Below are 26,033 nucleotides of genomic sequence, written 5' to 3'. Positions count from 1 at the left end.
CGCATAAAATTAATTCTCATCTCAACGGGGCTGTGTGGCCTTCCCAAGCCAGGCAGGCAGGTATGGGCTACCTATTCTGGGCACCGATAACACGTTTGGATACAGCGCGGGCCAGTTTAGCGACCCCACACAACCATTGCTGGTCTCTTCAACCCCAACTTGTCGAATTTAGTGGCAACACTTCTGTATTGAGCGGTAACTTGGCTCGCCCTCAAGCACTTGACTCGAGGATGGACTTTGTCCGAGATGGGTATCTTTACATGCTGACAACGAGCTGTCACAGCATCGCGGTGCATATGCGAGTCAAGCAAGACATGCGAAGTGATAGGTAGGCAAGACGAGGTTTTCACTGTACATAGAGAGAAGGATGCATAGCAATAAGCAATCACATCAGCCATGTAGACTTGGATCTCGGACAAGAACTGCAAAACGGCAATGGATCAGTCTTGCGAATCACCAATCAGGCGTCCGTTTCTCTCAACGTCTACCTGTCATCAAAAGGTTTGGCTTATCAATCGTTGTTTCAAACTTCCAGCTATATTCAACCATGATTGACAAAGCTGTCCACCAACGAGGCTTGCAGCTCCATATCGTCATCTATACTCACGAGCTTGTGTCCAACCAGAGACCGAAGCGGCCAGTCGTCAACACAGGCTCCTTCTAACCTTGGACTATCTTACCAGTACGAAACAGCGACGGCTGCTTTTGACGGGATGGGTGACGTCGAACGCTCCACAGAGTCGAGTACATACATATGTATGTACATAATCTGCGAGAGCCCGCGTCGAGGTGATCAGCCAACTTAACAAGTCTGGAAATGAAGCAAGCGTCGTCTGTACCTTGCATAGCACATCCAGAGATGCATCGGGTGGAGGTGATACAACATAGCCCGGCGAATGGAAGCGTGCATATCGGCGCCGTCGAGTGTGCAATGGCAAAAATGGACATGAGGAGGTGCACAACGTTGTTCCGAGTGGCCAGTTTTGGAGTTGTGCACGGCCAGGATCCATTATAGACGTGCCCAATCCTCATTATGAACTTAGCATACAAGCTATTTATTATTCTGTTGCAATGAGGCGCGGTGAGTCTAATGCACCTTGATGCATGGCGACTCGCCAAGGCACTATCCTATCAGTGAACGGGATTATGCAGTTTCTGTGACGCGGTTTGCGGTTTGCGTGCCACCTGGGGCTAGGGAGGCCGCTCATGGCCAGTGGTATTGCACAATGGCGCGGACTTTGTCTAGGGTCATTGCATAACTCGCGGCGCGTCTGCCATCCTCGATACTCCACTGGTTGATGGGAGCCCAAACAAATGGAAGGGATAAGACGAGGGATGGGAGAAATGTGCATTGTGATGTGCTCATCATTAATGGCGGCTGTGGTATTCATTCCGTTCGTCGGAGGGCTGGATTATGCTGTGCTGAACTCGGGTTTGTGGGTGACGAACACACACATCACACACCAAGCGCGTACGCAAGCCAACCAACAAGTAAGGTAGGTAAAAAGGGAAGAATATGACAGACTACGGAAGAACGAGACACACACCAGACACGAGACATGGAACTTGTGCACACTCGCACAGGTCTTGCACAAGCGACCGAGGACACTCTGTTGCAAGCTTTTGGCTTTTCGTGCCATCCCATCCTCCCATATGTGCAAGCATCCACATGAACATCCATACCTTATCCACTACTTTATGGCCGAGCTCGTTATTCAGTCGGCGCATGGGTTGTTGCATTGGTGTATGTACAAAGTTGGGACTGGATAGGTAGGCTTCGGGGGGCTACTCTCATACCGCGGCGGGCCATCCGGCGACGGATAGGCTCGAGGTTCCCAGCCGATACCGTCCAGAATTAGAAAAGCCAGTGGCTGCGCCATAGTGGTGTGGATGGGGAGCCGTGGCCCCATGGCCCGTACTGGCAAGACTGGCGGACGACTGCCATGCTTAGTATGCCCATGGGCTTAAGTTGAAGAAGGCCAGGGACGCCCAGGCCCGCACCTCATGTTTCCCTTGCCCCAGACATGACTTGGGTGCTTTGACAGGGGGCCTGGGGGCACTCTGCCGTCTGGTCCACCGCTGGGCCCTTGAGGGCGTGTGTGGGTGGGTGTGAGACAGATTGCGAGTGACAGGCCTGTGAACCAAAGAGTGAGGGTGGTGGATCCAGAGAATGGGATGTGGTGGTGGTGGATCATGATCCACAGCTCTCTGACCCTGGCTTGGTGATTGAGACACGACATGGAGGAGGGTTTTCTAACTGACTGCCTATCGAGCACATCTGGTGTGAATACGCCAGGTCTCGTCGTCAGTACTTATCACTCCACGTCCCCGTGCTTGTCCATCCTTCGTTTCCCTCCTCATCGAAAGGTATGATCGACAACCGCGTCGGATCTCTGTAATACTCTCTTCTCTTTTATACCAGGTTCTTCCTTCTTTTGTGAATTGCTCTTATTTGCTGGATATCCTCGTTCCTCGAGAGTCCCTCACATTCATTATAACACCACCTCTTGCGGCACTCTCGATATACTTGATAAATCTCTTGCTCTTGCTTCAACTTTCTTGGACCAGACTTGAGACCTTGCATGTACAACAAGAACGTCCCCAATCCACGCACCTAATACCGAGTCTCAACTCCTCGTCCACTCTTTGGAACACCACAAAAGAACCGAACACCACACCTTCATTAGGCCGATTGCCAGTCAAGCAAACTATACATACACCAATACCTACCAACTTAATATCTAAACTCTCTAGCCCGCTAACACCGCAGCCAACTCTAAAGGTTTGTGGAATCCTGCAAATACCAGACAATGGATATGTGGCTAACACGATGGTCTTGTATAGAAATGGATTCCACAATGATGCCCCAGGCCGTCGGCCAAGCTCCCTTCTATTTCTACAACCCTGAGTCCAAGCATGATATGCGACAACACTTTGCCCAGCAACAAATGCATATGTATCCCATGGTTCCTACTCTGCCTTCAACTCCAGTTTACTCGCGGCCCAGCTCAGCCAGCAACTCTCAGCTCCCCACTCTGTACAGCAATGGCCCAGCAGTCATGACTCCTACTGCCTCCCCACAGCCCATGTCGCAGAAGCCCGCCATCTTGTTGGAGAATGAGCTGTACGAGAACTCGTATTTCCCTTCGACACCCCCTCTGTCGACATCTGGCAGTACCATTGGCAGCCCCAGCGCCTGCGAGGTGCTCCAGACCCCGATGAACCCCATGTTTTCTGGGCTGGATGGCATCGATGGCTTCAAGGAGGCTCTTGAGCCTGTTGAGACTGCAGTGCTCGACTGGTCCAACTGCGGATCTCCCCCAATGACACCTGGTAAGTTTACTTTTATCTCAAAGCCTCCAATTGCCGGATCGCACAATGGTGTTGTGCCGCAATCTCGGGCTTGAGCCTATTTTTGGGCCCGGTAGCGGGAAGGATGGTGGTGCTGACGTTGGCCTTCGCTATCTCGGCCCAATCACCTTCTGAGGCGCAGACCTGTAGTGCGCTGTCCCAGTACCTGAATAGTGGAGCAAACACGGGAATGACCTGATAGAGACTAACTGTGCATGATAGTGTACCTTCAATCTCAACTCGGCAAAGTTCCCTCTCTTAGCAACACCGCCAGCGACCTCGTGTCCACCCCGTCTCTGTCTCCCTCACCCGCGCCCTATGCCCGCTCTGTCTCTACACCGGATTTGGACGTCGACTTCTGCGACCCAAGGAATCTGACTGTCGGTACTGGTGCCATCAACAGCACCCTCGCCCCTGAATTCACTCTCGACGAGATCAAGGTCGAGCCCAAGATTGCTGCTCAATCTTTTGACTTTAACCCTGCTGTTCCCCACGGACTCCCCACCTTCGAAGACTTTTCTGATTTCGAGTCTGACGACGATTTCGTCAACAGCCTCGTCAATCTTTCTGAGCAACCTGCCACTGCTTCTGCTGACATCACCCGACCTCGGGCTTGCACTGGCTCCTCAGTTGTTTCCCTTGGACACGGCAGCTTCATCGGTGACGAGGACCTTTCATTTGACGACAACGAGGCCTTCCAGTTTCCCTCTCATCCCAGCCCTTCAGTCTCCTGCGCGTCTGAAGACTGCCACAAGGACAAGCGTACCAAGAAGACTCACGTCAAGGAGAGCAGCGCTGGCCCAGTCATTAACATGGCTGCATCCGCTACCGAATCTGGCAACACCCAGGAATCTTCCAACCAGGCTGCTGAAGCTAGCGACTCTGCTGCCTCATCTGGCTCAGAGGGTTCCCCTGCTCCTCTCCCTGCCCCCGCCAACCGCCGCGGTCGTAAGCAGTCCCTCACCGAGGACCCTTCAAAGACCTTTGTCTGTGATCTGTGCAACCGCCGTTTCCGCCGCCAGGAACACCTCAAGCGCCACTACCGTTCTCTGCACACCCAAGAGAAGCCTTTCGAGTGCAACGAGTGTGGCAAGAAGTTCTCCAGAAGCGATAACCTGGCCCAGCATGCTCGAACCCATGGCAGCGGTGCCATCGTCATGAACCTCATTGATGACGACTCACACGCATACGATGCCTCCATGATCCCTCCCACGGCCGAAGATTACAGCAACTACGGCAAGGTCTTGTTCCAGATTGCCTCTGAGATCCCTGGCAGTGCAAGTGAGATGTCATCTGATGAGGGTAGCGATCAGGGCAAGAAGAAGCGCAAGCGCTCTGACTAAATGGTTCATCAATCATACATGATTCAAAATGCTCAAGAAAGCGAGTCGATTATCTTGACATACGCCCGATACGACGCTGACGACCTTCTTCTTCTTCGGCCACCCGTTCACTTTTGACGGTGGCATTTGGGTCAGGGAACATTTTTCCATTTAGGTTACAACCTTGGGTAAAAGGGAGTCTTCACACACACACGCAAAAGAGCGCAAGCGATAATGAATGCATTTACACATCGTCACTATACCTGTATCAACAATATCCACAGCCTCGCTACGCATCACGACACTAGGGAGGACATTTGATTTCATGGGTTTCTTGTTTTTGTTGAAGAATTGCAATGCATCGCCCAGGCCAGCCATGCGACACAGCTGGTTAAACTTGGGTTTCTGGTGACTTTATTCAATGGACACAACTGGCGCGAGAGGGGAAAAATTATTTGGTTTTGAGAACATTTGGGAGCGGCTCCTCACTTCACATCAGAATGGTGATGGATGAGTTTGCCAACGACAACGACCACCATGGAAACTTGGCGGCTTGCCGTTCTTTACACTCGTTGTAATCATCCTGCGCGGCTGGAAGCTGGAACTGAAAGCTCGCCAGGACGACGGTATCACTTGAGAGCAGTGGGAGATGAAGGTGAAGGCGTCTGTCTTTTTAATCTTCCTCCATATTCTTGTGTTTACTCTGATTCTTTGTCTGTCGTTTGCCTGTTGCTGGAATTTTAGAGATGTCGAGTACAGGAGTGTGCCGGTCACAGTCATTGACAGACGCTCATCCTCACAACAATTCATGTACAATTTAGAAGTTTTGGTCTATTGATCAACAATTTACACAATGCTGCCACACATTTGCTTCATCTTGCCTGTGACTCCATTCTTGATCACCACTTTTACAGTACACTGACGAAACTCCTCATTACGGCTACATGATTGTACCTGGATCCTCCGAACCGCCAACCGAGAACTATGCCAACCTTCTAAAGACTCATGGTATGACCCACGGGAACTTGTGTGAAACCTGGCTGAGCCACATTCGCGTCAACAGCTTGGCCACGATTCCCTCCGGCAGGACTTCTTGGTGTAACCACTATATCTCTGGCTGGCTGGCTGGCTGGCAGGCGACCTACCTGCCTCTCTGTAGTCTCTTCCCCATTTGTCGACGGATCTTTCAGTCGAGGCTAAATGTTAGGTCGGAATAGAAAAGTCCAGTTCGGATCGGCGATATTGTGTGGCGCGTTGGGCGCTCAGGGACGAAGACCCTGTCCGTGCTGTCCGTGTTGGCGCCGGTGTTGGTGTTTGAAATCTCAGGATAGCGCAGTCTGTCGGTGGGACTGATTGATTACCTTACTCGCGACGTACATGGGATCCGTATCGTTTACCGAAAACTTGATGCTGAACCAAAGACCCTGGATTGCCATCTCGAACCGTCTTCGGGTGATCTTCACTGCCGGGTCGACTTCCCCGTCACTACTGTAGGTCCAATACAAAGAGGACCCTGAGGAAATGACTGTGCACATGGGATGGGACTTTGACGGCTGAACGTGACTGGTTTGCCATTCTCCCATTCTCCTATTGATATTGACAACTTGACGCTTTTCCGTTCCAAACATTTGCATTGGATCCAGCTGTCTCGGGGAAAAGATAAGCTCTAGGCTTGGTAGACTAAAAGCGTTGTTGGTTCATCCGAGAGGGCTTGCTAGATTAGATCGCAACCGGGCACTTGTTTATTTCGTTTTAGTTCAGCCAAACCCCAAGATGAAACATGGTGAACTGACTTTCTCATGCCTTTCACGGAGTGGTAGCTCACAGGCTAACAAAAGCCTCAGTATCGCAAAATTCCCAAGGACCTACCTACCTACCTACCTACCTTACTGAGTTGGGTCGGGTCCAGGGGGCCCACAGAGAAACCAGCCTAAAACATCCATCACCAAATGAATTAGATTGGCGCTATCAATATCTCTTCTTACACCACACACCTCGTCCTAATTCACCACCAAACTCCGCTACACTATTCCGTACACCACATCAAATGTCCGCTCCTAATTAAAAGTACGCCAGAGGCTTTCTTCAAGCCTTCCACCCCGTCTTTAGAACAATTATTAAATTACTGCTAGAACTATTCTTCAGGTCTCATTTCCCAGCCTCCAAGTTAGCTGCCTACTTGCTGACTGGGTACAACTTCCGTAGAACAGTGTCTGGTCAACGACCACTGTCCTACCTTATCAACCATGTCTTCTGAAAAGCTCAATGTCATTGCTCTTATCTCGGGAGGCAAAGATAGCTTCTTCAGCCTGATCCACTGTATCGGGCACGGCCATCAGATCGTGGCTCTTGCAAACCTGTTCCCAGTACCAGGACCAGGACCAGACTCAAGTTCCGCTATTTCAGGCGGACAATCACCGTTCCGCCGGGAAGACGCCACAAAGGCTGGACCAGAGACCAATCTCCAGACACCTTCGGATCTCTCATCTCCCGTGGGCTTCCAGCATATCGATCCGGGTACCTGGACGCCCCAGCCGCCTAGTCCTGCCACAGGGGATCATGACAGCCTTCGGGAAGCCCAGGGCGCCGGGGAATCTTCCGACACGGATCTTAATAGTTTCATGTACCAAACAGTCGGGCACGAAGTCCTCCCCCTGTATGCCGATGCAACTGGCCTACCGTTGTATCGACTACCCATTTCTGGACGTGCGGTTCGTCATGAGAGGGACTACGATGCCACGGCTAATACCCAGGACAAGGTCCAGGACAGTGACGAGACGGAGTCCATGCTTCCATTGTTACAGTCCATCATCGCCCGCCACCCACAGGCCAATGCTGTTTGCGCCGGTGCCATCCTCTCCACCTACCAGCGCACCCGTGTTGAGTCAATAGCACTGCGCCTAGGTCTCGTGCCCCTGGCCTACTTATGGCAGTATCCAGTCTTACCACCCCCATCCGCAGACATCTCAGCTGATACCCAGTTGTTGATTGATATGGCCAATGTTGGACTAGAGGCACGGATCATCAAGGTTGCCAGTGCTGGATTAGACGAGAACCATCTCTGGGAACGTGTGTCAAGCGAAGCAGGCTCGAGCCGTGTCAAGAACGCATTACGCAAGTTTGGCTCAGCTCAAGGTGCGGCAGCCCTAGGAGAAGGTGGCGAATTCGAGTCACTCGTCTTGGACGGCCCATCTTCCGTGTTTAAGAAGCGAATCATTATCCCGGAACAAGGGCGTAGGATAGTGCGTGAAGGAGGTGGTTGCTCCTGGCTAATGCTGAGTGGCGCACTGTTAGAAGACAAGCATGATGCTACAGCCAAACCAGCAGCTCGGATTCCCAATCTCCTCGATCCTCGCTTCAAGACTGTATTTGACGACCTGCCGCAACCCATGAACGAGTTGAAAGCCGCAAAGGCTTGCTTGACGTTACTATCCCAAGATGCAGTAACCTCCATTACCGATAGCGAGATACTGCGTTGGTCCGTACTTCCAGACCTGGGGTTGGGTGAAATGTCTATGCAGAATGAAACCGCCCAGGTCGTAGAGAAGATCAGAGATTTGGTGTCAGGGGCCGGTGTTCAACTTTCTCAGATCACAAGTACTATCGTCATATTAAGGCGCATGTCAGACTTTCCTCAGGTCAATGGGGAGTACGGCAAGATATTCACCAAGCCAAACCCACCGTCGCGGGTGACCATTTCGTGTGGTGACCTTCTGCCGGCTGGTGTGAATATTGCCATCTCCTTAGCTGCTCCTACACCTCGAGCGACGCAGGACCGCAATGGTCTCCATGTCCAGTCCAGGTCGTACTGGGCACCTGCAAACATTGGCCCATACAGTCAGGCGATAGACGTGCCCGTGACAGCTCAAGGCCAGCCTACAGGTCTTCGGTGCATCTCCATTGCCGGTCAAATACCCTTAATTCCAGCAACAATGGACCTCCCTTCCACGCCTGAGAAGCCGCATGAGCTTCAAATTGTCCTATCTCTGCAACATTTGTGGCGAATTGGTCAGGAGATGAAAATCCAATGGTGGACAAGCTCAGTTGCTTACTTTCCTCGTGCCAACTCGTCTGAAATCCAGAGGAGCGCCCAGCTGGCAGGGTATGCTTGGAAACAGGCACACGGATCCCCGGATGAGGAGGTGGACGGTGATAACGGTCCTGATCTTTGGGACTTGAAATACAACCCTGCTTACATGTCACTTGGTAACGATGACAAGATAGCCCGAAAGGCCCTTCCGGACTGGGAGGCACTGACTCTACGTCAACAGAATGAGCCTGAGACTTGTATCCCGCCTATGTTTGCTGCTGAAGTGGAAGAGCTACCACGGCAGGCTGCTGTGGAGTGGCACGCTCACAACGGCCTTTCAAGAATTGAAGAGGCGAGTTTTTCGATGTGTGTCTTGCCCGAGCTCACGCTTCCAGGCTGGAAAACATGGCATTCAGTCGTCACAACCACAAGTGCTACTGTAATCTACAGTACAGCAGCATATTATCATGCTGATAGGCTTCATTCTGCCTCCCTGGACATCTTGAAGATTGATATGTGCAAAATCATGCAGGAATCACTCCATGAACTCCATCCTCATGGGCCAGAAACGATACAAACCAAATTGGCTTTGGTGTATGCAGATGCGTCTCAAATTGTCTCCATATGGAACAACCTCGGAGATATAAGCCAAGTGGCACTTATCCCGTGCCGGTCAATCTGGTCGTCTGATGGACAAAGTGTTGTTATTCTGGGCTTGTTTGAAACGACCTTCATACGAGGACAATGACTCCATGACTGATTGTATGAATGCATATACAAGAATTTACCAACTCTAAAATGTCTTATAGGTATGTCCAACACCCTCTTATGCACACCCAGATTTGTACCATAGGCAAAGATGTTGGGCCAAGTCAAGTCTCAGAGGCGGAGACGATGGTGTTAAACTGGTTTACAAAATACATATCCAATACTATCCGATGTGTCGCCTCCAATTTGTACCATAATCCTACTCCGCAATATTTGTTCCTAAGCACTGACGTATTTCATGTGTTGAGGCGGATATCTGTCACCGGCAGGCGTGAAAGATGCAAGTAGCGTGTCGATGTCGCGCAAGTCCTCCTCTGTAAGATCGATGATTGTCGCGTTCTCGCGGATACGGCCAGGCTTGGTAGAGCCAGGGATGGGCACGATCGTAGGCATCCCAGGGCGACGAGAGAGTGATAAGAGCCAGTTGATGGCGATCTGGCTCACCGTGCATCCCTTCTTCTTTGCAAGGGCTTCGATATCATCAACCAGCTGGATATTCTTGCGGAAATTGTCGCCTTGCCAGCGTGGGTGGATCTTGGCACGCATGTCATTCTCTGGAAGATCCTCGACAGACTTGATCTGGCCTCCAAGGAAACCTCGTCCTAGGGGTGCTAGAATTCTGTGTAAGTGAAGATGCCACTTCCCGGGATATTGGAGTAGAGTAGTTACAATAAGCAAGAACTGGGATGTCAAGTTCGCCACAAACCTCGAGCAGGCCGTTGGTCAGGGGGTCCGTGGTGAATAATGAAAGCTCAATCTCGAGTGCAGTAATCTTGAACTTCTTTGCAGCACTTCGGAGTGTATTGGCGTTGAGCTCGCTGCACGAGATGCCGTCGATTTTGCCATCCTTGACATAGTCGCTGATTGCTGCCAGAGTGTCTTCCTCGTAGTCAACATTGGGGTCCTTGCGGCCGATTTCGAAGGAAGCTATCCGACCAACAGGACCCAGGGTCTCGAGGCAGTCATCGATACTGCGGCGGATATTCTCCTTGGTCCCGAGAGGAACGTAGTTAGGGCCCAGGCCTCCCTTGATGGTGAGTACAATTCGATCAGCATCTTCTGGATACCTGTCAAGGTATCGGCGCATGAGAGCTAGTGAGTTTGCATCAGGAGGTCCATAGAACTCTCCACCGTTGAACCAGTTACAACCCGAGTCAAGGGCGGTGCGAATGGCGGCGAAAGCGTCCTCGTCAGGTAGAGGACGTGCAGTCAGGCCTTGGGAGTCGTTAGCATAGTAACAATAAGAAGGTGTGGTTCATCAAGGGGGATGAGTACCCATGAGACCAAAGCCGATAGGGCCAACCTGCTTGCCGAGGATTTGGTGAACCATGATGAGTTTGGTGGAAGTGGAAGTAATGTATATAGGTAGGGAAGATGAAGACAGGTATCTGTTGGAGAGAAAGTTGTTTAGAACAGTATGATGCGAATTGATGCGATGAGGAAACAGTGTCTCTCGAGCTACTTAATCTCTGTATTTAAATAATTTATTCCTCTTAGAAATTCACCATCTTTTCCCAGCTCTATTGCTTCTCCATGATGCCATCGTGGTTCTCTTACACGGTTGTAAGAGCAGATTCCGGAATTAAACCGGCGAGGTAACAGAGTCAGCCAGTAGGGCATTGGATTGGTTTCCTAAATAGGAAAACGATTCGGATGCGAAATGCCGGCAGTGGAGAGTCAGATCCGGAGTTTGCGATTTCATAGACCCGAAGAAGGGAGAGTGTATAGAACAGGACTCGGAGATACAAGAGCCACTAGGAGTTGGCTTACTATGTGAGTCTACCTATATACTATGGTCAGGTAGTGAGTTGTGAGTGTGTGTTCCAGGCATGAGAGGGAATGCCATGAGGCATTTTCAAGGACTCCACGGGATCGTTAATGCAACACCATGTTTAATGTCAGGAGGTGGAATAGGTAGAGCATCCAGGACAAACTGGCCCGTTTATCTTTATACATAAGACAAGGAAGACGATCAATCGTAATAGTAAGTATCAGCGGGTATAAGATGAACTACCATAGAATGATCATATGACGGTGCCTGTTGTGTCTTCTGACCAACAGACTGTGTTGGAGATTCAGCAAAAGACTCCGATCAATGATAATTTCACAGCTATAGAAAGACCACAGGGTATCAAGGATTGGCTCAAACGTGTCAAGTGAAGGTATTCAGACCTGTATTAGTAGCTCTGGTCTCACCATCGTCATTCTGCTTCCCTCCACTAGCACCATGACGTGCTTCTGCTTAATTTGGTGTCATCCAATGGAAATACAGGTGCTTCAGCCGCTGAAAGGGTACGGAGCGCCTGTCACAGGCGACAACCCCACTGTGGGAGGCCACGGTAGTTGTTGGGGGCTGTACTAGGACCTCAGACTAAGCTTGTCTTGACCTCAAATGTGTCTTTGACTTTACAATCAATCACCTTATCAACGTTGGAAAACACGCACGCTCGCTCGCTCGCCATATCGTACTAGAACTGTTCCGTCTGTTCCTAACTCTATATCGCAGTACAGCATAGCCGCGTTCTATTCTCACCAGGCCCCTTGACTCTCGCCAATCAATCGATCGTGCTGATCTCGTGATGGCCGAGAATGCTCTAGATGCAGATGCCAATGCAGATTCAAATGCGAATGGCCCCGCCCCACGAGCTTCAAGTGTCGGGTTTCAACTAGGACAGCATTCATCCTCCAATGCGCGCATAAATGAGATACTTGAGGTGTGTACCCTCCTGTTCTTGTGAAGTGAGCAAGTGAGCGAGACACGGCACGGCACGGGTGATTCATGAGACAGTGTGCGGTACAGCCATGTTCTTATGATGTTCTGTTCCTTGCAAGCCCGATAGCACTTCAGGCTGGCACCAGTCCTGGTAGATACCTATCAACATGCATGCATGTGGTCGACTATCTATCTCGCCGTCCGCACGGAGATGGATGGTCTTTGTGGCGCCTGGGAAACTGCCGGCCCCCTGCTCGACATCCAGACCTTAGCCTCCGAAAGATCATCCGAATCTCGCGTGCTCTTCTGGCTCTCCTACTCCTCATTATTCTTCTCTCTCGCTTCCTCTCAGCATCCCTCGCCCGAGTACAGTACCCCAATGTTGAGTGAGCGCTAATAAGAGCAACCTTTCCTCGTAACAGAACGCTCGTGAACGCGCCGAATCAATGGCTGGTCCTTCTCCTACCCATCTCTCACCCCGGACCGCCGGCAGTCCCATCCTTCCGCCCAACTCGTCGCTCAGGCCGAGCCCTGTCCACGAGGACAGCAGCGCCGACGAGGCTACTGGCTTCATATCTTCTACGCCGCCTCTCAATTACAACTCGCTGAATGTTACAAGTACCGCGACCTCGGCCCCACAGATCCGTAAACCATCCTTACGCCAGCGACCATCTTCCCAACAAAACAATGGCGCTGCCCAGAACCCAGAGACGACTCGACAAGCGAATTCGGAAAGTGGGAATATATCGTGGTGGCAAAGTCAGGCAGAGAAGTTTCAGTCGATAGAGCTGGAGAACAAAGGCAGCGTCGCTCGTGATCACCTCGCCATCGGTAAGCTTCACCCTTGGTACTTGGGTTACCAATCTAACAGCCTACAAGAACGAACATTTCTGGCATGGCTACGCACATCTCTCAGTTTTGCATCCATAGGGATAGCAGTGACACAGCTCTTTCGTCTCAATACATCTCTCGAAAGCGAGCATGGCAATAACTCTCGGAGCAATGCCCAGACACTACGACATATGGGCAAGCCGCTTGGGACCACGTTCCTCGGTATCAGTATACTGATTCTCTTCCTTGGCTATAAACGCTATTTTCAATCTCAGCACTGGGTCATGCAGGGAAAGTTTCCTGCTAGCCGCGGCACAATCATGATTGTTGCGTTTGTCGCTTTGGCCATCATGGTTGTTTCTCTTGTGGTCGTCATCGCTATCCACCCGTCTGAGCATGAGCTATGATTTTTCGACTTGACTCGTAGTATACTCTGGCATGAATCAAGGCCACTTCTAGTTCTAGCATTGCATTGTTCGCGCTGCAGCGATAATATTTCTGCTTATCGCAAGGTGGTTTGCTTTTGACGCGGCGCATTTATGGGGGTTTACATCATGACTTGATACCAAAGGAGTATTTGAATGTTGAGCTCTATTCGTATTTTTTTTTTTGGCTGGGGTATATACAAAATATCTGAAGTGGGGGACACGAATTACTGCCAGTTTAATTTTATACGTAATTGGGCACGTCTGAACCCTTATGATACCTGGTAGGAAGCATCATGACTTCGCCCAAGGTACCTACTTGGTATTTTGGTCTGATCCACGAGTACCAGTAATTAGTACCTGTAGTCAGACAACTAACGTCAGAGCGGGTTATGGCGGGGTCTGACCATGGAAGCTCCCCACCAAACATTGGATCCAATCCCCACCTCATATTCAGGTCTTACACTTATTCTACATCTGCAACAACACACAAAGGTCGGTAATAATGACTGTCAAAAGAGAACCAGTCGACATTTCTGCCTTTGCAACCACTCAACTCGCTCTTCTTGAACAAGAACTTCAGACAGAGATCAACGAGACGAGCACACTCATCTCCAACCACAGCCCGACAGCCCTTCAACGAGCTGGTCTTGCTCTTACGAACCTCGTTGTCTCGGACCAGCGTACTGGTCTTGGGGGCCGAACAGTTCTCGAGCTCTCTCCGGATGCCGCCACGGGCTCACCTGACGAATTACCTGAGCATGGCTTACGCACTGGAGACATTGTTCTTGTCGCTGAGCAGCCGGCGGGAAGCGCCAAAAAGCGTGAAGTAAAGGACTTGGAGAAGAAGGGGGCAAGAGGAGTTGTTACCAGAGTGAACAGAGGATGGATTGCTGTTGCGGTCGATGAGGGGAAGGAAGAAGTTGGCTTCTTGGGCAGAGTATGGGCTGTCAAATTGGCAGACGAAGTGACATACAAGAGGTATGTTGAGCCATCACCTTCATAACGGACAGCGATCACACCATTAACTAACCATCTCCCTTTGAAGAATGAATTGGGCGATGGAGAAGCTAAACAAGATGCAAGAGTCGGAATATTCTAGCTTCATCAGAGTTCTCTTCGGCTTATCCAGTCCATCGCCAGTTTCCCAAGACTTATCTAAAGATGAAACCGTGGGTAATCTCGAGTGGTTTGATCCAACGCTCAACGACTCACAAAAGAATGCAATTCGGTTCGCTTTACTGTCTCGAGAAGTCGCCTTGATTCACGGGCCCCCGGGAGTGAGTAACTCACGTATACTGGAGTGGAAAACACTTGCTCACATGTTTATGCGTAGACTGGCAAAACTCATACTCTGATCGAGCTGATTCTCCAGATGATCAGACTGGGGCAAAGAATTCTTGTCTGCGGGCCTTCCAACATTTCTGTTGACAACATCGTCGAGCGACTAGCTCCTCACAAAATCCCGATCCTTCGCCTGGGCCATCCCGCTCGCTTGCTTCCTTCCGTGGTTGACCACTCGCTCGACGTACTCACGCATACATCAGAAGCGGGTGCTATTGTGAAAGATATCAGGACAGAAATGGACACCAAGCAGGCCTCGATCAAGAAGACGAAAAGCGGCAAGGAGCGCAAAGCAATCTACACTGACCTCAAAGAACTGAGAAAAGAGTTTCGTGAACGAGAACGTCGCTGCGTCAGTACACTGATTGGCGGCAGCAAGGTCGTTCTTGCAACACTGCATGGGGCAGGAGGCTATCAGCTGCGGAACGATGAGTTTGATGTTGTTATCATCGATGAGGCCAGCCAAGCCCTGGAGGCCCAGTGTTGGGTCCCTCTCGTATCTGCTAAGAAGGTTGTCTGTGCCGGTGACCATCTGCAGCTCCCGCCAACCATCAAATCAAGCAATGCAAAGGTCAAGGCGCCAGTCAAAGACGGCACAACAGTCACAAAGGGCATCACGCTTGAGATCACCTTGTTTGACAGACTGCTGGCATTGCACGGGCCCTCCATCAAACGCATGCTAACCACCCAGTACCGAATGCACGAGAGTATTATGCGGTTCCCTTCTGATGAATTATACGACTCTAAGCTGATCGCTGCTGATGCGGTGAAACATCGCCTCTTGAAGGACCTTGAATATGAGGTTCAGGACAATGAGGACACCAATGAACCTGTCATCTTCATAGATACACAGGGAGGCGACTTTCCCGAAAAGAACGAAGAAGACGACAAGGAGACTCCTAGAAAGGGCAGAGCAGGTTTGCATGGTGACAGCAAGAGCAACGAGATGGAGGCTGCTCTTGTACAACAGCACGTGAGGCAACTCGTGGGTGCCGGGGTCCGCCCAGAAGATATAGCTGTCGTGACACCTTACAATGCCCAGGTACGTCCCAAAATGTCGAGTGAGACAGGCGTATGCTGACTGTGAGCGGACTAAAAGCTCGCCATACTAGCTCCGCTGAAGGACAAATTCCCGGGCATCGAGCTCGGTAGTGTTGATGGCTTTCAAGGTCGCGAAAAAGAGGCCGTAATCGTGAGCCTCGTTCGGAGCAACTCTGAGGGCGAGGTTGGATTCCTCGGCGAGAAGCGCCGTCTCAACGGTGGGGTGACATCCCGATGCTTACCGTCATCAAAAGATTGAGTTAGCTAATACACGTGTACTTAGTCGCAATGACACGCCCGAAGCGTTCTTTGACGGTTATTGGAGACTCAGAGACAGTTCAGAGGTAAGCGATGATGCAGTGCACTTGGGATGGGGACCTGGGCCTCTCAGCTGCAGCCGCTGGTTTGACAAGTGCTGCGCAGATTGTTCCAACCATTCACCTGAGACGAGACATTATTGACGTGCCTGTTTCACAGGGGAAGCAGCTTCTTGAAGAAATGGATGCAGTATCTCGAAGACAACGCCGACCTGCGATACCCAGATGCATCTAGCTTAACGCACGACTAAACGGGATTGAGAGCTTTCACCGTCTCGCTTCCAGTCGACATGCTTGTCGTCGATATATCCAGGAGGTAGAGCAATAGGGTCCGAAGTTCGACCTAAATCTTTCGGCCGAAATGGTCGACTGCGTAGCAGCTGTCAGATCAAGACTGCCACGCTGCTTGACACGATGAACGGGGGGGGAGGGTTGACCAGAACGATTGACCTCAGCTTGTCCTGAAACAGCACCTGCAGTAGCTTGCAGCTCCCACGATTGATGGCTCGAGTAACAAAGATAGAGAACATATCCGTGCACACACATACACACATACTTGTACATACATGCATAGATAGAAGAGCTGACAGCTAGTCCTTTCCTAGTTGGGCCAGGACCTCTTCGATTCGTGGGAGCCCATGTGTTGTGTCGTTGGAGTCCTGGAGATGGTCGGGAAAAGGTGAGAAAGGTGCTGGGATAGTTACTCAAGAAACGGGGTTACGATGTTGTTCATTGTCGACATCCCGGCGATGTTTCAGGTCGCTCACTCGGTGTGGGACTGTACCGAACCGTGGGGGACAATTATTCCTTATCCGTTTCCTTCCCACTCGCGTAGAGCACCAGGAAGCGGATCTTGTCAAATTTGCCGAAAACACTAGAAAGGCATTGTTTCTGAGCAGGCAAATACCTAGTCCAGTCCAGTCTATCCCAATCATATCTACAGAATTGTTGATTTAGCCATCAGGAGTCACTCGGCAAGGGCGGTAAGAAACCACCTCAAGATAGACCCGACATTCCAATGAGTTTCTCGGAATTGAGGAAAGGTCTCTTTTAGTTAAAGATAGTGGCAGACATTATACGCTCCGGCTTAGCAGCGCATATGTAGTTAACGATGGAAAAACGCCGTCGTGTCAGTTTCAGGGAACCCTGGCTCGACAGCATACGACCTCAGTTATCAGGAAATGTCTCTCCATAGAATTGACAGACTCTGAGATTAACAGGAGGATTGTCGATTCTTACACAGCAGATAATTATAACCAGATTCCCCCGCGATACCGCTATTATGATGTAGAAAAGACAGTATGATATTATAGGTATGTAAGGATGAATTTGCAGATGGAAACATCCGGACATGCATGCACCTGGAAGTCGAAGCAATGCCTTGATTGGTCAATGATCTAATTGGCTCACTGTCTGCCTGTGTCCAAGAAATTGCCTATTTTTAAAACGGCTGGCATGAGGTAGGTATGTTTGTAGTATGTTCATAGACAGATAGACCCGTCTGATTAGGGTCGATCTTGTGGAGGATGATCACCGTTGTTTGTGAGTTCCTAACTTAGTTAGGTAGTTAAGCCCATACCTGAACAGGCTGCCGCTGAGCACTGAGGAAGTGATATCATTCGTTGAAGCTCACGTAGAGAATGCCCAAAGGAGGAATGTAGGTCTAATGCAGGAGGACACTTCAGGAAGGCCCAATGTTTAACCATCCATCCCTAGGTAGGTACTAAAAGGTAGGTAGGCATTTATGGGTCAATATTGGCTAAGGAGTACTCAGGTATAATGTTGCATACCTACTTTGTCGATGTCTTGTATGTACGCCAACTGACGACAGGGATGGAATAGCTGGTGATGGATGAAGTTGGAGCTATGTGAAACTGTATTCGGGCGGTGTTGTCTCGCCTGTACTCTGCGAGTCTGTAAGTTACCTACCTAAGGTACCTAGGTATATAGGTATATAGGTACGGATTACGTAATGTGCCACTATAAGTACTGTATTCCCTCCCGCTGGGCTTTGACTTGGGGGACTAATGGTTGCTTTTTGCGGTGGCCCTAACAAGCCCAGTTGAGTTGGGCCGCTCAAGGCCTCGGACGCTAAGTGGTTAGAGGCTCTGTCGTGCTTCGTTTCGACCGCATGGGGCCGCAGATAGCGGGAGTCTAGTGCTTGTCGAGGCGAAGGCATACCTACCTATAGGTACATACAGACGGGAGACTGTTGATATTATCAACAACTGAGGACGAGATGGTCTAGAAAGACGATCAAGGTAATCAACCGACCAAGGTTTCAAGACGAATCTGAGGCATCTTGCATGAATGATGGGCAGTATCAGCAGTGAGGGTGTCTACCATTTTCCCACGTCAGTGGTTATGAGTGGCCCATCTGTAACGCCATGAGCTTGATTCTCATCTCATACTTGATGCACTGTCATCGTTAGTTTAGTAGGTTAGTGTCGACAGTCAGTGCCCGTTGTATCGTATTGGCTTTCATTCATTTCCACCTTTTGCCGCTCAGGGTCATTATTCAGTCAACTTGGTTAGGAGGCGGCGCGTGCCGCTCAAATTGCAACGCAACACAACCCAAGCAGTGGCACGATGGCCTCGCAAACCAATAAGCAGCCACTAACGTTGGTCGAGTATTTCTCGGTTTGTCGACTTGTTCAGTAAAAACCTGCTCAATTCTGCTGTGCCTTTCTTGTATGTACCTAGGTAAAGTACCCCAATGCAGACACGTTCCGCAACTAAAGGTAACCTAAGGTATGTACGTGGTGGAGGCACCTGTAGATAGTACCTACCTTAGGCGAGAGAAACATACATACAGGGAGCCCCTGTCTCAACAATGCCCCGGAATGCCCTGTACCCGGCCTCGAGCCACGAGGCAAGATACCTAGATCCCAGACCGTTGAAGCCTCTAACCTACTAACCTTACCTACTACATAAGTCAATTACTCTACTCGGGCTCTCTGCATGGTCGGCCATAGCCCTTCTATCGAGGCAATTGTCGTGTTACCAGTACGTCCTCAGTCAATGGAGTTCAACACGCATTCTTGGCAACGACAGTCTTGTCATCTTTGATGGGCTCGTGCGTTTCGATCTTGAGGCATCACCCTTGTCTTGTCTTGTCGCTTCAACTGAAATGTCATGTCCAGGGTCCTCAGCGGAGTGGTGCATCAGCCCGAGTCCTCTGTAACTAGATGTCCGTCGTTCTCGATTCTGCTTCGTCCGTCTGCTCGACAAGGGTCTGCAAGAGAGAGGGTGCAACGACAGCTGCAGGTGAACAAACCCCTGTCTAGTCCAATACCAAAGAGCTCTTGAGATGGGTTCTGCTCTGCTGGCTCATCCATATGTATGTACACGATACACATGGCAGATGGCAACGTTTGGGAGCATCGGTAGTCCAAACGGCTTGCCCATCCATCATTACCCTCACTCTGCCCTGATTCAATTCACCGCTCGTCTACCAGATAGACACTATATTACCAAGAATACCTACCTACCTACCTATCTAACTGAACCAGTGGACTGTAGGTGCTGTCCCCTCCCCCGTCAGGGCCCCTTGTAAGGCATGTCAAGCTGACAAGGGCCCCCTTTCGTCCCTCCTTGTCATCCATCCAGCGTGGCATTGAACGTCTCGTCGCGCTTCAAGAACCCGCAAACGGTCCCTGTCCCGCACCATCAAGCGCGGTTTCGCATGCTGTCCGTCTCATGTCTAACTATCCGTCTACATACGTGCGGATAGGCCTATATGTATCTGAGCCGACATTAATAGGTGCCAGTCGCCCACCCACTCGGACCGCTCCAAGTCCATGTGTACTGTACTGTATGCTATGCTATGGTATTGTCTGTATGCATTTGTTTCAAACCCTCTCGTCCTCCCATCCTTCTTCTTCTTCTACCTCCTCCTCCTCCTCTCCAGTCAGTCCCAGTCCCTGGATTCCTGCTCGCCCTTTTCGGACCACAAGGGCGACTTTTTCCCCTTCCTAGTCCCGCGATGCCATAAGCTGTCAACTGATTTGAACTCTCCTCCTTTCTTCTCACACTCGTTTGGCTGTTTCACGCCGTGTCTTAATGCGCCCTTGAACGCAAAGAAACCAAGCTCATCAACCGGATGATAGGCCAGGCTGCCCTTGTTCAGATGAGCGCACGGATTGTAAGCCTGTTTTACGAGCACTCCTTCATGAATATGCGCCAGGGCATGCCATCCATCTACAGTATCTATCTCTGACCGCTTCCACTCCGACATTCCATTCTATTACCTTCGCTTAAGACCCTTTTTCCCATTGTTTTTATTGCTTTATTCGATCCGCAGCTTGCTGTCTTCCTTCACGTTTCCAACATGAAGAAGCCGTGGAGATCAGCAGCCAGCACTGCTCCCACTGCTCAGCCTGTTGATATACAGCAGTCCAATATCCGCGGCAGGATATCTGGGCCTGTCCCTATTTCGACTTCTTTGGATGACGAGTTCCCTATTCGCAACCCAGGTACCAACATGGCTACGCCTGTCCAGGGTGAATTCAAAGAATCCCAGGCCACTGAGCCCACCCCGTCGCGCAACGATTTCAGATCTCCCACGTTCCCAGAGCCTCGTCGTAATGGACCTCACGCTTTCAGAGAAGAGCCGAGGTCTTCCTTGCATGCTCGACAGCCTGGCACAATAAGTCGCCTGCAAAAGGCTGAACCGTCTAACAATGTGCGGCATTCCTTCGTCAGCGCGGACACGAGGGACAAGGAGCGCCCTCAACGCAAGCAGTCAACTCTCCGGGGCGCTTTGGGTAAGCTTTTCAATCGAAAAAAGAAGCCAACCGGCAACGACAGTTCCAACAATACTGATTCGGAAACCGGTTCCACGCCAATGCGCCCCGGGCCATACCGTCGATCCACGGGTGAAGATGGCCAAGACTCGGTGCCTAGTCTAAGTCATAGAGACAGGTCAGCTCCAAGATCACGGACTCGACCTTTCCCAGGAGCGGAATCCAAGCGATCAGCTTCCCTGCCCATCACTGAATTTGATCGAGCCTTAAGATCCCACTCTATCCGCCCAGAAGATGTCCGCGCCATCGAGAGCGCGCGCAACTCATTGAGCGCTGACTTTGGTCTATCGCACGCCCACGCCCGGATAAGTGCGACCAGATTGCGCGAGTACAACCTGGCGGGCCTTTCGCCGCGGCCTGCTAGCAGCCATGGCCGGGAGAGTCGGCAGGATCAGAGCGACGACAACGCCCACGAGATTGGCCGTGCAATCACCAGCGACCTCCCGGGTGTACGCCGAAGATCGCGGAGCTTATCAGGGCTACCAGATGAAAGCCATGGTCATACTCGTCGACGCAGTGATGAGATCAAATATTGGAGGGAGAGTTACGACCCGACCTTCATGTCCCCAGTGTCTTCAAACCCCGTTGAAGGAGAGGGCATCGCCATGGAGGAAATCGAACAGGCCCAGCAAGTAGAAGACGCTCCAAAAGAGACACAGGCAGAGCCTTTCAATTTTGGATCCTTCGCCGATATGAAGCAGGTGGGAGGCATGAAAATCACACATGCAGCAAACCTAGAAACACGGATAAACAATCTCGAATCTCGAGTCTATCGGTTGGAGCAGGCTCTCGACCGAATGTGTGATGCTGCTCCAGGCTGGCAGCCAAATCAAGGACCACCAGATCGACCTGCGCCCCCAATTCCGATTGAGGGTCGAGCCCACACGGATTTGCCAGATCATCAGGCTGATCGAAGCAGATGGGACCATAGAAAGAGCTTTGGTCGTTCCGGCGGCTACCCAAATTATTCAAAAGCAGGCCAGAGGGGAAGTGTGTTGCTTGATCCGCATTCTTCGGCTATTCTGAGTGACAGCAACAAAGATCGTCCCACCTCGACTGCAACAATTCGTGGTGCAGCCAGTCTCCCGAGCCTTCTTAAGAACACCCCCGAAATCTTCACCACGGACCACTATACAACACTCCTTGCCCTGATCCATACCGAACGCTCAGCACGAGAAGCTCTAGAGACCCAGGTCAAGACGCTTGGCCACCAACTCAGCATCTTGTCTCATTCGGTAAACACGAATAGCGGCTTCGATCCGCCTCCGACAGCCAAATCCTTCGGTGACAGGTCTGCGTTTGATCACGACGATGACGACGATAATCTCGCATCCTTGGCGATCATGGCAAGATCGCAAAATCGACATATCGACCCCGAGGACTCTGGTATTGGAACCGGCCATGGAGACGAGAGCGAATACTCTGACACTTTTGAAACCCCTCGCGAAGAGGGACATAGCTTCGGAGCGTTCGGTGAAGATCTGGACAAGGAAGATCTGGCGCAAACCAAGGCCGCACGAACCCTTTCCCTGTCACAACTCACCATGGGTCGGGGCACCCAGAAGTCTTCACAGCAGGTTCATCGGGTGATATAACCAGTTACGCCTCTTCATAGAGCGCGTTGCACCATTGAGGCGATCCAGAAACTAACATGCCCAATCACACATGTCTCTTATCCAAGAATACCTACCTTGGCAGCACGATATCTGGTGGCATATGACTTATGACCTCTCTACGACGACCGCCTTCTTCCTCATCACGTCACACTCATTCATTTATTACCTTACCATATTTACTTGTCATATCTACTCTTTTACAACCGGCGTCTCGATAGACATAGCGCAGCGCTTTGGAACGTGTGGCATGCTATTGTTTGTGTTTCTGTATTTTATTTTCTTTCATTTTCTTTTCTTTTACTCTTCTTTTATTCTGCATTGGATACCTACCCAGTTTTGGGTGTGACAGGTTGGCGTACTAGGAACTTTTGGGCGAAAACAGCGGCGCGTCACTTTGAATTAGCGATTGAAGGTCATTTTTGAGAATAATAAACCAAGAACCATCCATGCATGACTCCCTATTGCCATTGCCACTGCCATTCTGGCGCGAATTCATGTCTTTACTTGTCCTGTACTGCGTGCGAAGACCTGTTTGCATCTGCATGCTTTGATCTACTTGGTTACTTTTGATGATTCGTATATGATTTCTATGTTCCTATGGGTGGTGGTCATCCTTTATTCCCCAGCTTCCAACCAAGGCCATGGATTTCTCGTCACCAGGTGCGAGTCTCTCATCCTGAAGCGTATCGGCGAGACAAGTCCAGGGGTCTCTGCCGCCTCCCCATTTTAGCAGGTTCTCCTTCAACCGCTCTCCGTTTTCGCGATTGATGGCACCTCCGTCCTCACCAGCCTTGAACACAACACGCCAAACACGCTCGGCAAGTACACGGTCGAAGAGATAACTATAGTAGGTACTTCCGTAACTATGCAGGTGGCCAAAGAATCCCTGCCAGCAAGTATTGGGCGGATCTCGAGGACCATAGGCAAAGCGAGCCTTGATGTCATGGAAAACAGCGGTTGAGTTAAAGTCTGCATCGCGCATATCTGAGGCATGGTAGGCCTGGTCTACCATTGCAAGAATAATCTGGTTCTCTGTTTCCAAGCCTTCGAATCGCTTAGTCAACCCAATTCTCTCAGCAACGAGTTCGTAAGGTAAAGGCCGGTCCGACTTCCAGTGACGTGCAAAGAGAGATAGGGCAGTAGGATCAGCAGCGAAGTGCTCCATAAGCGTCGATGGTAGCTCAGCAAAGTCGGTCGCACAACGAGTCCCAGAGACATTCTGGAAGCTAGTTCGTGCAAGAATAGAGTGAATAGCATGGCCCATTTCGTGGAACAGGGTCTCGACAGATTGGTAGGATAGTAAAGAGGGCTCCTTGGAGTTCCCACTTGGCTGGAAATCACAGACAAGTGCAATAGTAGGCAGCTGCTTCAGTACACCGTCCGCAGAGGAAGTCTCCATGCCATCGTTGGCTGCCATCTCGGGTGATTCGAAACTTGGCCCGGTGCTGTCATAATCAGCAGCGATCTCTGCTACTTCCTCGGGGAGGATCTCCCGGGAACATCTGACTGTAAAATGTGCGGGATTGCCGGACTTTTGTGGACGATGAAACAAATCGCAGTAGAGAACAGCAATCAGTTGCCCCTTATCAGTGACAACATCAAGTCGTTTCACTTCAGGGTGCCATGTCTCACCAGGAAGAGTCTCCCGCAACACAAGACGGATACCATAAAGCCGATCAAAGAGTCTTGATAGACCTTGTATGACAGTCCCGACAGAAAAAAATGCGTTGAGCTGATCCTCTTGCCGCTGTCTAGACCTAAGGTCAACTCTGATTTTCTCCATATAGAAATCTTTATCCCAGGCTTGGAGTGGGACGTCTGGAAGGTTGAGTCTGTCTCGTTTCTTCAGAACCAGTTCTTTCAATTCGGCCTGGACTACCGGTGTATTGTTATTTCTTAGAGCAAGGAGAAATTCCATTACAGACGCAGGCGTCTTGGCCATCATGCGGTCCTTCAGGGCCATGTGACCATAACTCTCGAAGCCTGCAAGTTCTGCGAGCTCACCTCTCAGCTTCAGCATTGCCTCGAGGTACATAACAGTCTCCCGAGACGCGGTTCGTTGGGCCAGGTAGATTTCTTTGCGAGTCTCCTCGTCATGTACACTTTGAAGTGCTCCAATTGCATCTGAGCTCAGAGTGGGTAGCGTGATGTTCTGTCGTACTTTGAGCGTGGCTGCGATGCCTGGGTAGAGGCCATAGAACTTATAAGCTGGAAGGGTAATTTGTTTTCTTGCTGGTTGCATTCCCTGTGCGAAAGCCGATCCTATTTCGCTGATACGCGAGGATAGATCCACGAATCTGTCTCGTGAAGCCTTTGGCAAATTTACAGCAGATTTCATGAAGTCCAACTTGAGTTGCAAAGCCACGGTTCTCTCTTCTTCCGACCACACCTTTGTAACTTCGGGGATAGATAGCGCCTGACTTAACTGATCACTGAGGCCAGTCATGGTGTTAAGCTGGTTCATATACTGATATACCATACCCCATGCGTTGGCAGCCGCTTCCTGGAACCGGCTATCTGGATGCGTCATACGAACGAAATCTGCGAGGTCCAGTACACGGCATAATAGGTCGCTAAGCCGATCAAGGTCGCGGACCACCGCACGGTACTCATGTACGGAGGATGCACTGAGGACTTTATCGACGATATTTTTTGCTCGCTCGAGGTTCTTCTGAGCGAACTGTTGGAAACCATCAGGGCTGGTGAGGTATCGGTTCTTGAAGAGACCTTGGCTCTTCTTCAAGCTGAACTTGGGGAAAGTTCTGCCCGTGGGGGCGTCGAATAAGTTGCGCAAAACAGTATCATCGTGATTCGTGCTCGCGGCATGATCGACCGGTCTGCTTGGGGAGATAACCTGGGCTACTGTGGAGGCAATAGAGTTCCATCGCCGTTGTGGAAGTTTGGTCGTGTGTCGAACACATCTATTACAGATCCAGAGGCGGTTGCCCCTCGAACTCAGCATTATAAATATGCACGTAAGAAGATCGAACCCATGAATGATCCAACAGCAATCGAAGTGATAAACCGTCGTCTTTTCTCCCAACGGCGGGGAAGAGTAGCAGAAATTGGAGTGAAAATGCGGCTGATAAGATACCTCAGGTATGCTTACCTATAGTAGTGTCTACTACGTATTCTTTACTTTACGTAGATCGAGAATCAAAGATATTGGGGGAAGACTTTCAGAAGCGACTTTCCTGCCTTGTCGGGCTTTCCGGCTTCGGATCCGTCCCTTGTCACCTTCCTTGTTTTATAGGGCATCTCCGCCCATAACTAGCAGCCTAGACGGGATAGGTAGGGTAGGAAAGGTACGACCTAGGTAGGTAGGTAGGTTGAGGTATACCTTCCTGTACTGGGATTGGAAATCTTAGTCATCCCGTCAACCTCTCGAAGCTGAACTCTGAGTGGTCCAATAGAACCTCCGTCCTAGATTTTCCGACAGTGGTGATTGTGCTCACGAGCATCCGACGTCC

The 26,033-nt window shown here is 50.6% G+C and overlaps 7 protein-coding genes across 7 annotated transcripts; 5 read left to right on the top strand and 2 right to left on the bottom strand.

Moving 5' to 3' along the window:
• Window positions 1–2,858: 2,858 nt before the first annotated feature.
• On the top strand, window positions 2,859–4,694 carry FTJAE_8123 (zinc finger MSN2 4; the record flags this gene model as incomplete). Its single annotated transcript, XM_037354907.1, has 2 exons — window positions 2,859–3,333; window positions 3,574–4,694. The coding sequence occupies 2 exons, from the start codon at window positions 2,859–2,861 to the stop codon at window positions 4,692–4,694; spliced, it is 1,596 nt and encodes a 531-aa protein (XP_037204823.1).
• A 2,225-nt stretch (window positions 4,695–6,919) lies between these two features.
• FTJAE_8122 (meiotically up-regulated 71) lies at window positions 6,920–9,451 on the top strand (the record flags this gene model as incomplete). Its single annotated transcript, XM_037354906.1, has 1 exon — window positions 6,920–9,451. One exon carries the CDS (start codon window positions 6,920–6,922, stop codon window positions 9,449–9,451), a length of 2,532 nt encoding a protein of 843 aa, XP_037204822.1.
• Window positions 9,452–9,690: 239 nt separating this feature from the next.
• On the bottom strand, window positions 9,691–10,801 carry FTJAE_8121 (aldo keto reductase; the record flags this gene model as incomplete). Its single annotated transcript, XM_037354905.1, has 3 exons — window positions 9,691–10,082; window positions 10,141–10,686; window positions 10,747–10,801. 3 exons carry the CDS (start codon window positions 10,799–10,801, stop codon window positions 9,691–9,693), a joined length of 993 nt encoding a protein of 330 aa, XP_037204821.1.
• Window positions 10,802–12,630: 1,829 nt separating this feature from the next.
• Window positions 12,631–13,422, top strand: FTJAE_8120 (DNA-binding SMUBP-2; the record flags this gene model as incomplete). The annotated part of the gene is made up of 1 exon (XM_037354904.1): window positions 12,631–13,422. One exon carries the CDS (start codon window positions 12,631–12,633, stop codon window positions 13,420–13,422), a length of 792 nt encoding a protein of 263 aa, XP_037204820.1.
• Window positions 13,423–13,945: 523 nt separating this feature from the next.
• Window positions 13,946–16,393, top strand: FTJAE_8119 (HCS1-DNA helicase A; the record flags this gene model as incomplete). The annotated part of the gene is made up of 6 exons (XM_037354902.1): window positions 13,946–14,421; window positions 14,573–14,720; window positions 14,777–15,826; window positions 15,884–16,043; window positions 16,109–16,169; window positions 16,303–16,393. The coding sequence occupies 6 exons, from the start codon at window positions 13,946–13,948 to the stop codon at window positions 16,391–16,393; spliced, it is 1,986 nt and encodes a 661-aa protein (XP_037204819.1).
• A 4,079-nt stretch (window positions 16,394–20,472) lies between these two features.
• Window positions 20,473–22,542, top strand: FTJAE_8118 (uncharacterized protein; the record flags this gene model as incomplete). The annotated part of the gene is made up of 1 exon (XM_037354901.1): window positions 20,473–22,542. One exon carries the CDS (start codon window positions 20,473–20,475, stop codon window positions 22,540–22,542), a length of 2,070 nt encoding a protein of 689 aa, XP_037204818.1.
• A 616-nt stretch (window positions 22,543–23,158) lies between these two features.
• On the bottom strand, window positions 23,159–25,525 carry FTJAE_8117 (mitochondrial intermediate peptidase; the record flags this gene model as incomplete). The annotated part of the gene is made up of 1 exon (XM_037354900.1): window positions 23,159–25,525. One exon carries the CDS (start codon window positions 25,523–25,525, stop codon window positions 23,159–23,161), a length of 2,367 nt encoding a protein of 788 aa, XP_037204817.1.
• Between the last annotated feature and the right edge of the window lie 508 nt (window positions 25,526–26,033).

The sequence above is a fragment of the Fusarium tjaetaba genome (assembly GCF_013396195.1).
Source record: "Fusarium tjaetaba strain NRRL 66243 chromosome Unknown NRRL66243_c0000170, whole genome shotgun sequence".
Classification (NCBI taxonomy): Eukaryota; Fungi; Ascomycota; class Sordariomycetes; order Hypocreales; family Nectriaceae; genus Fusarium; species Fusarium tjaetaba.
Note: the sequence above shows the minus strand (reverse complement) of the source record. Positions and strands in the feature narration are given on the sequence as shown.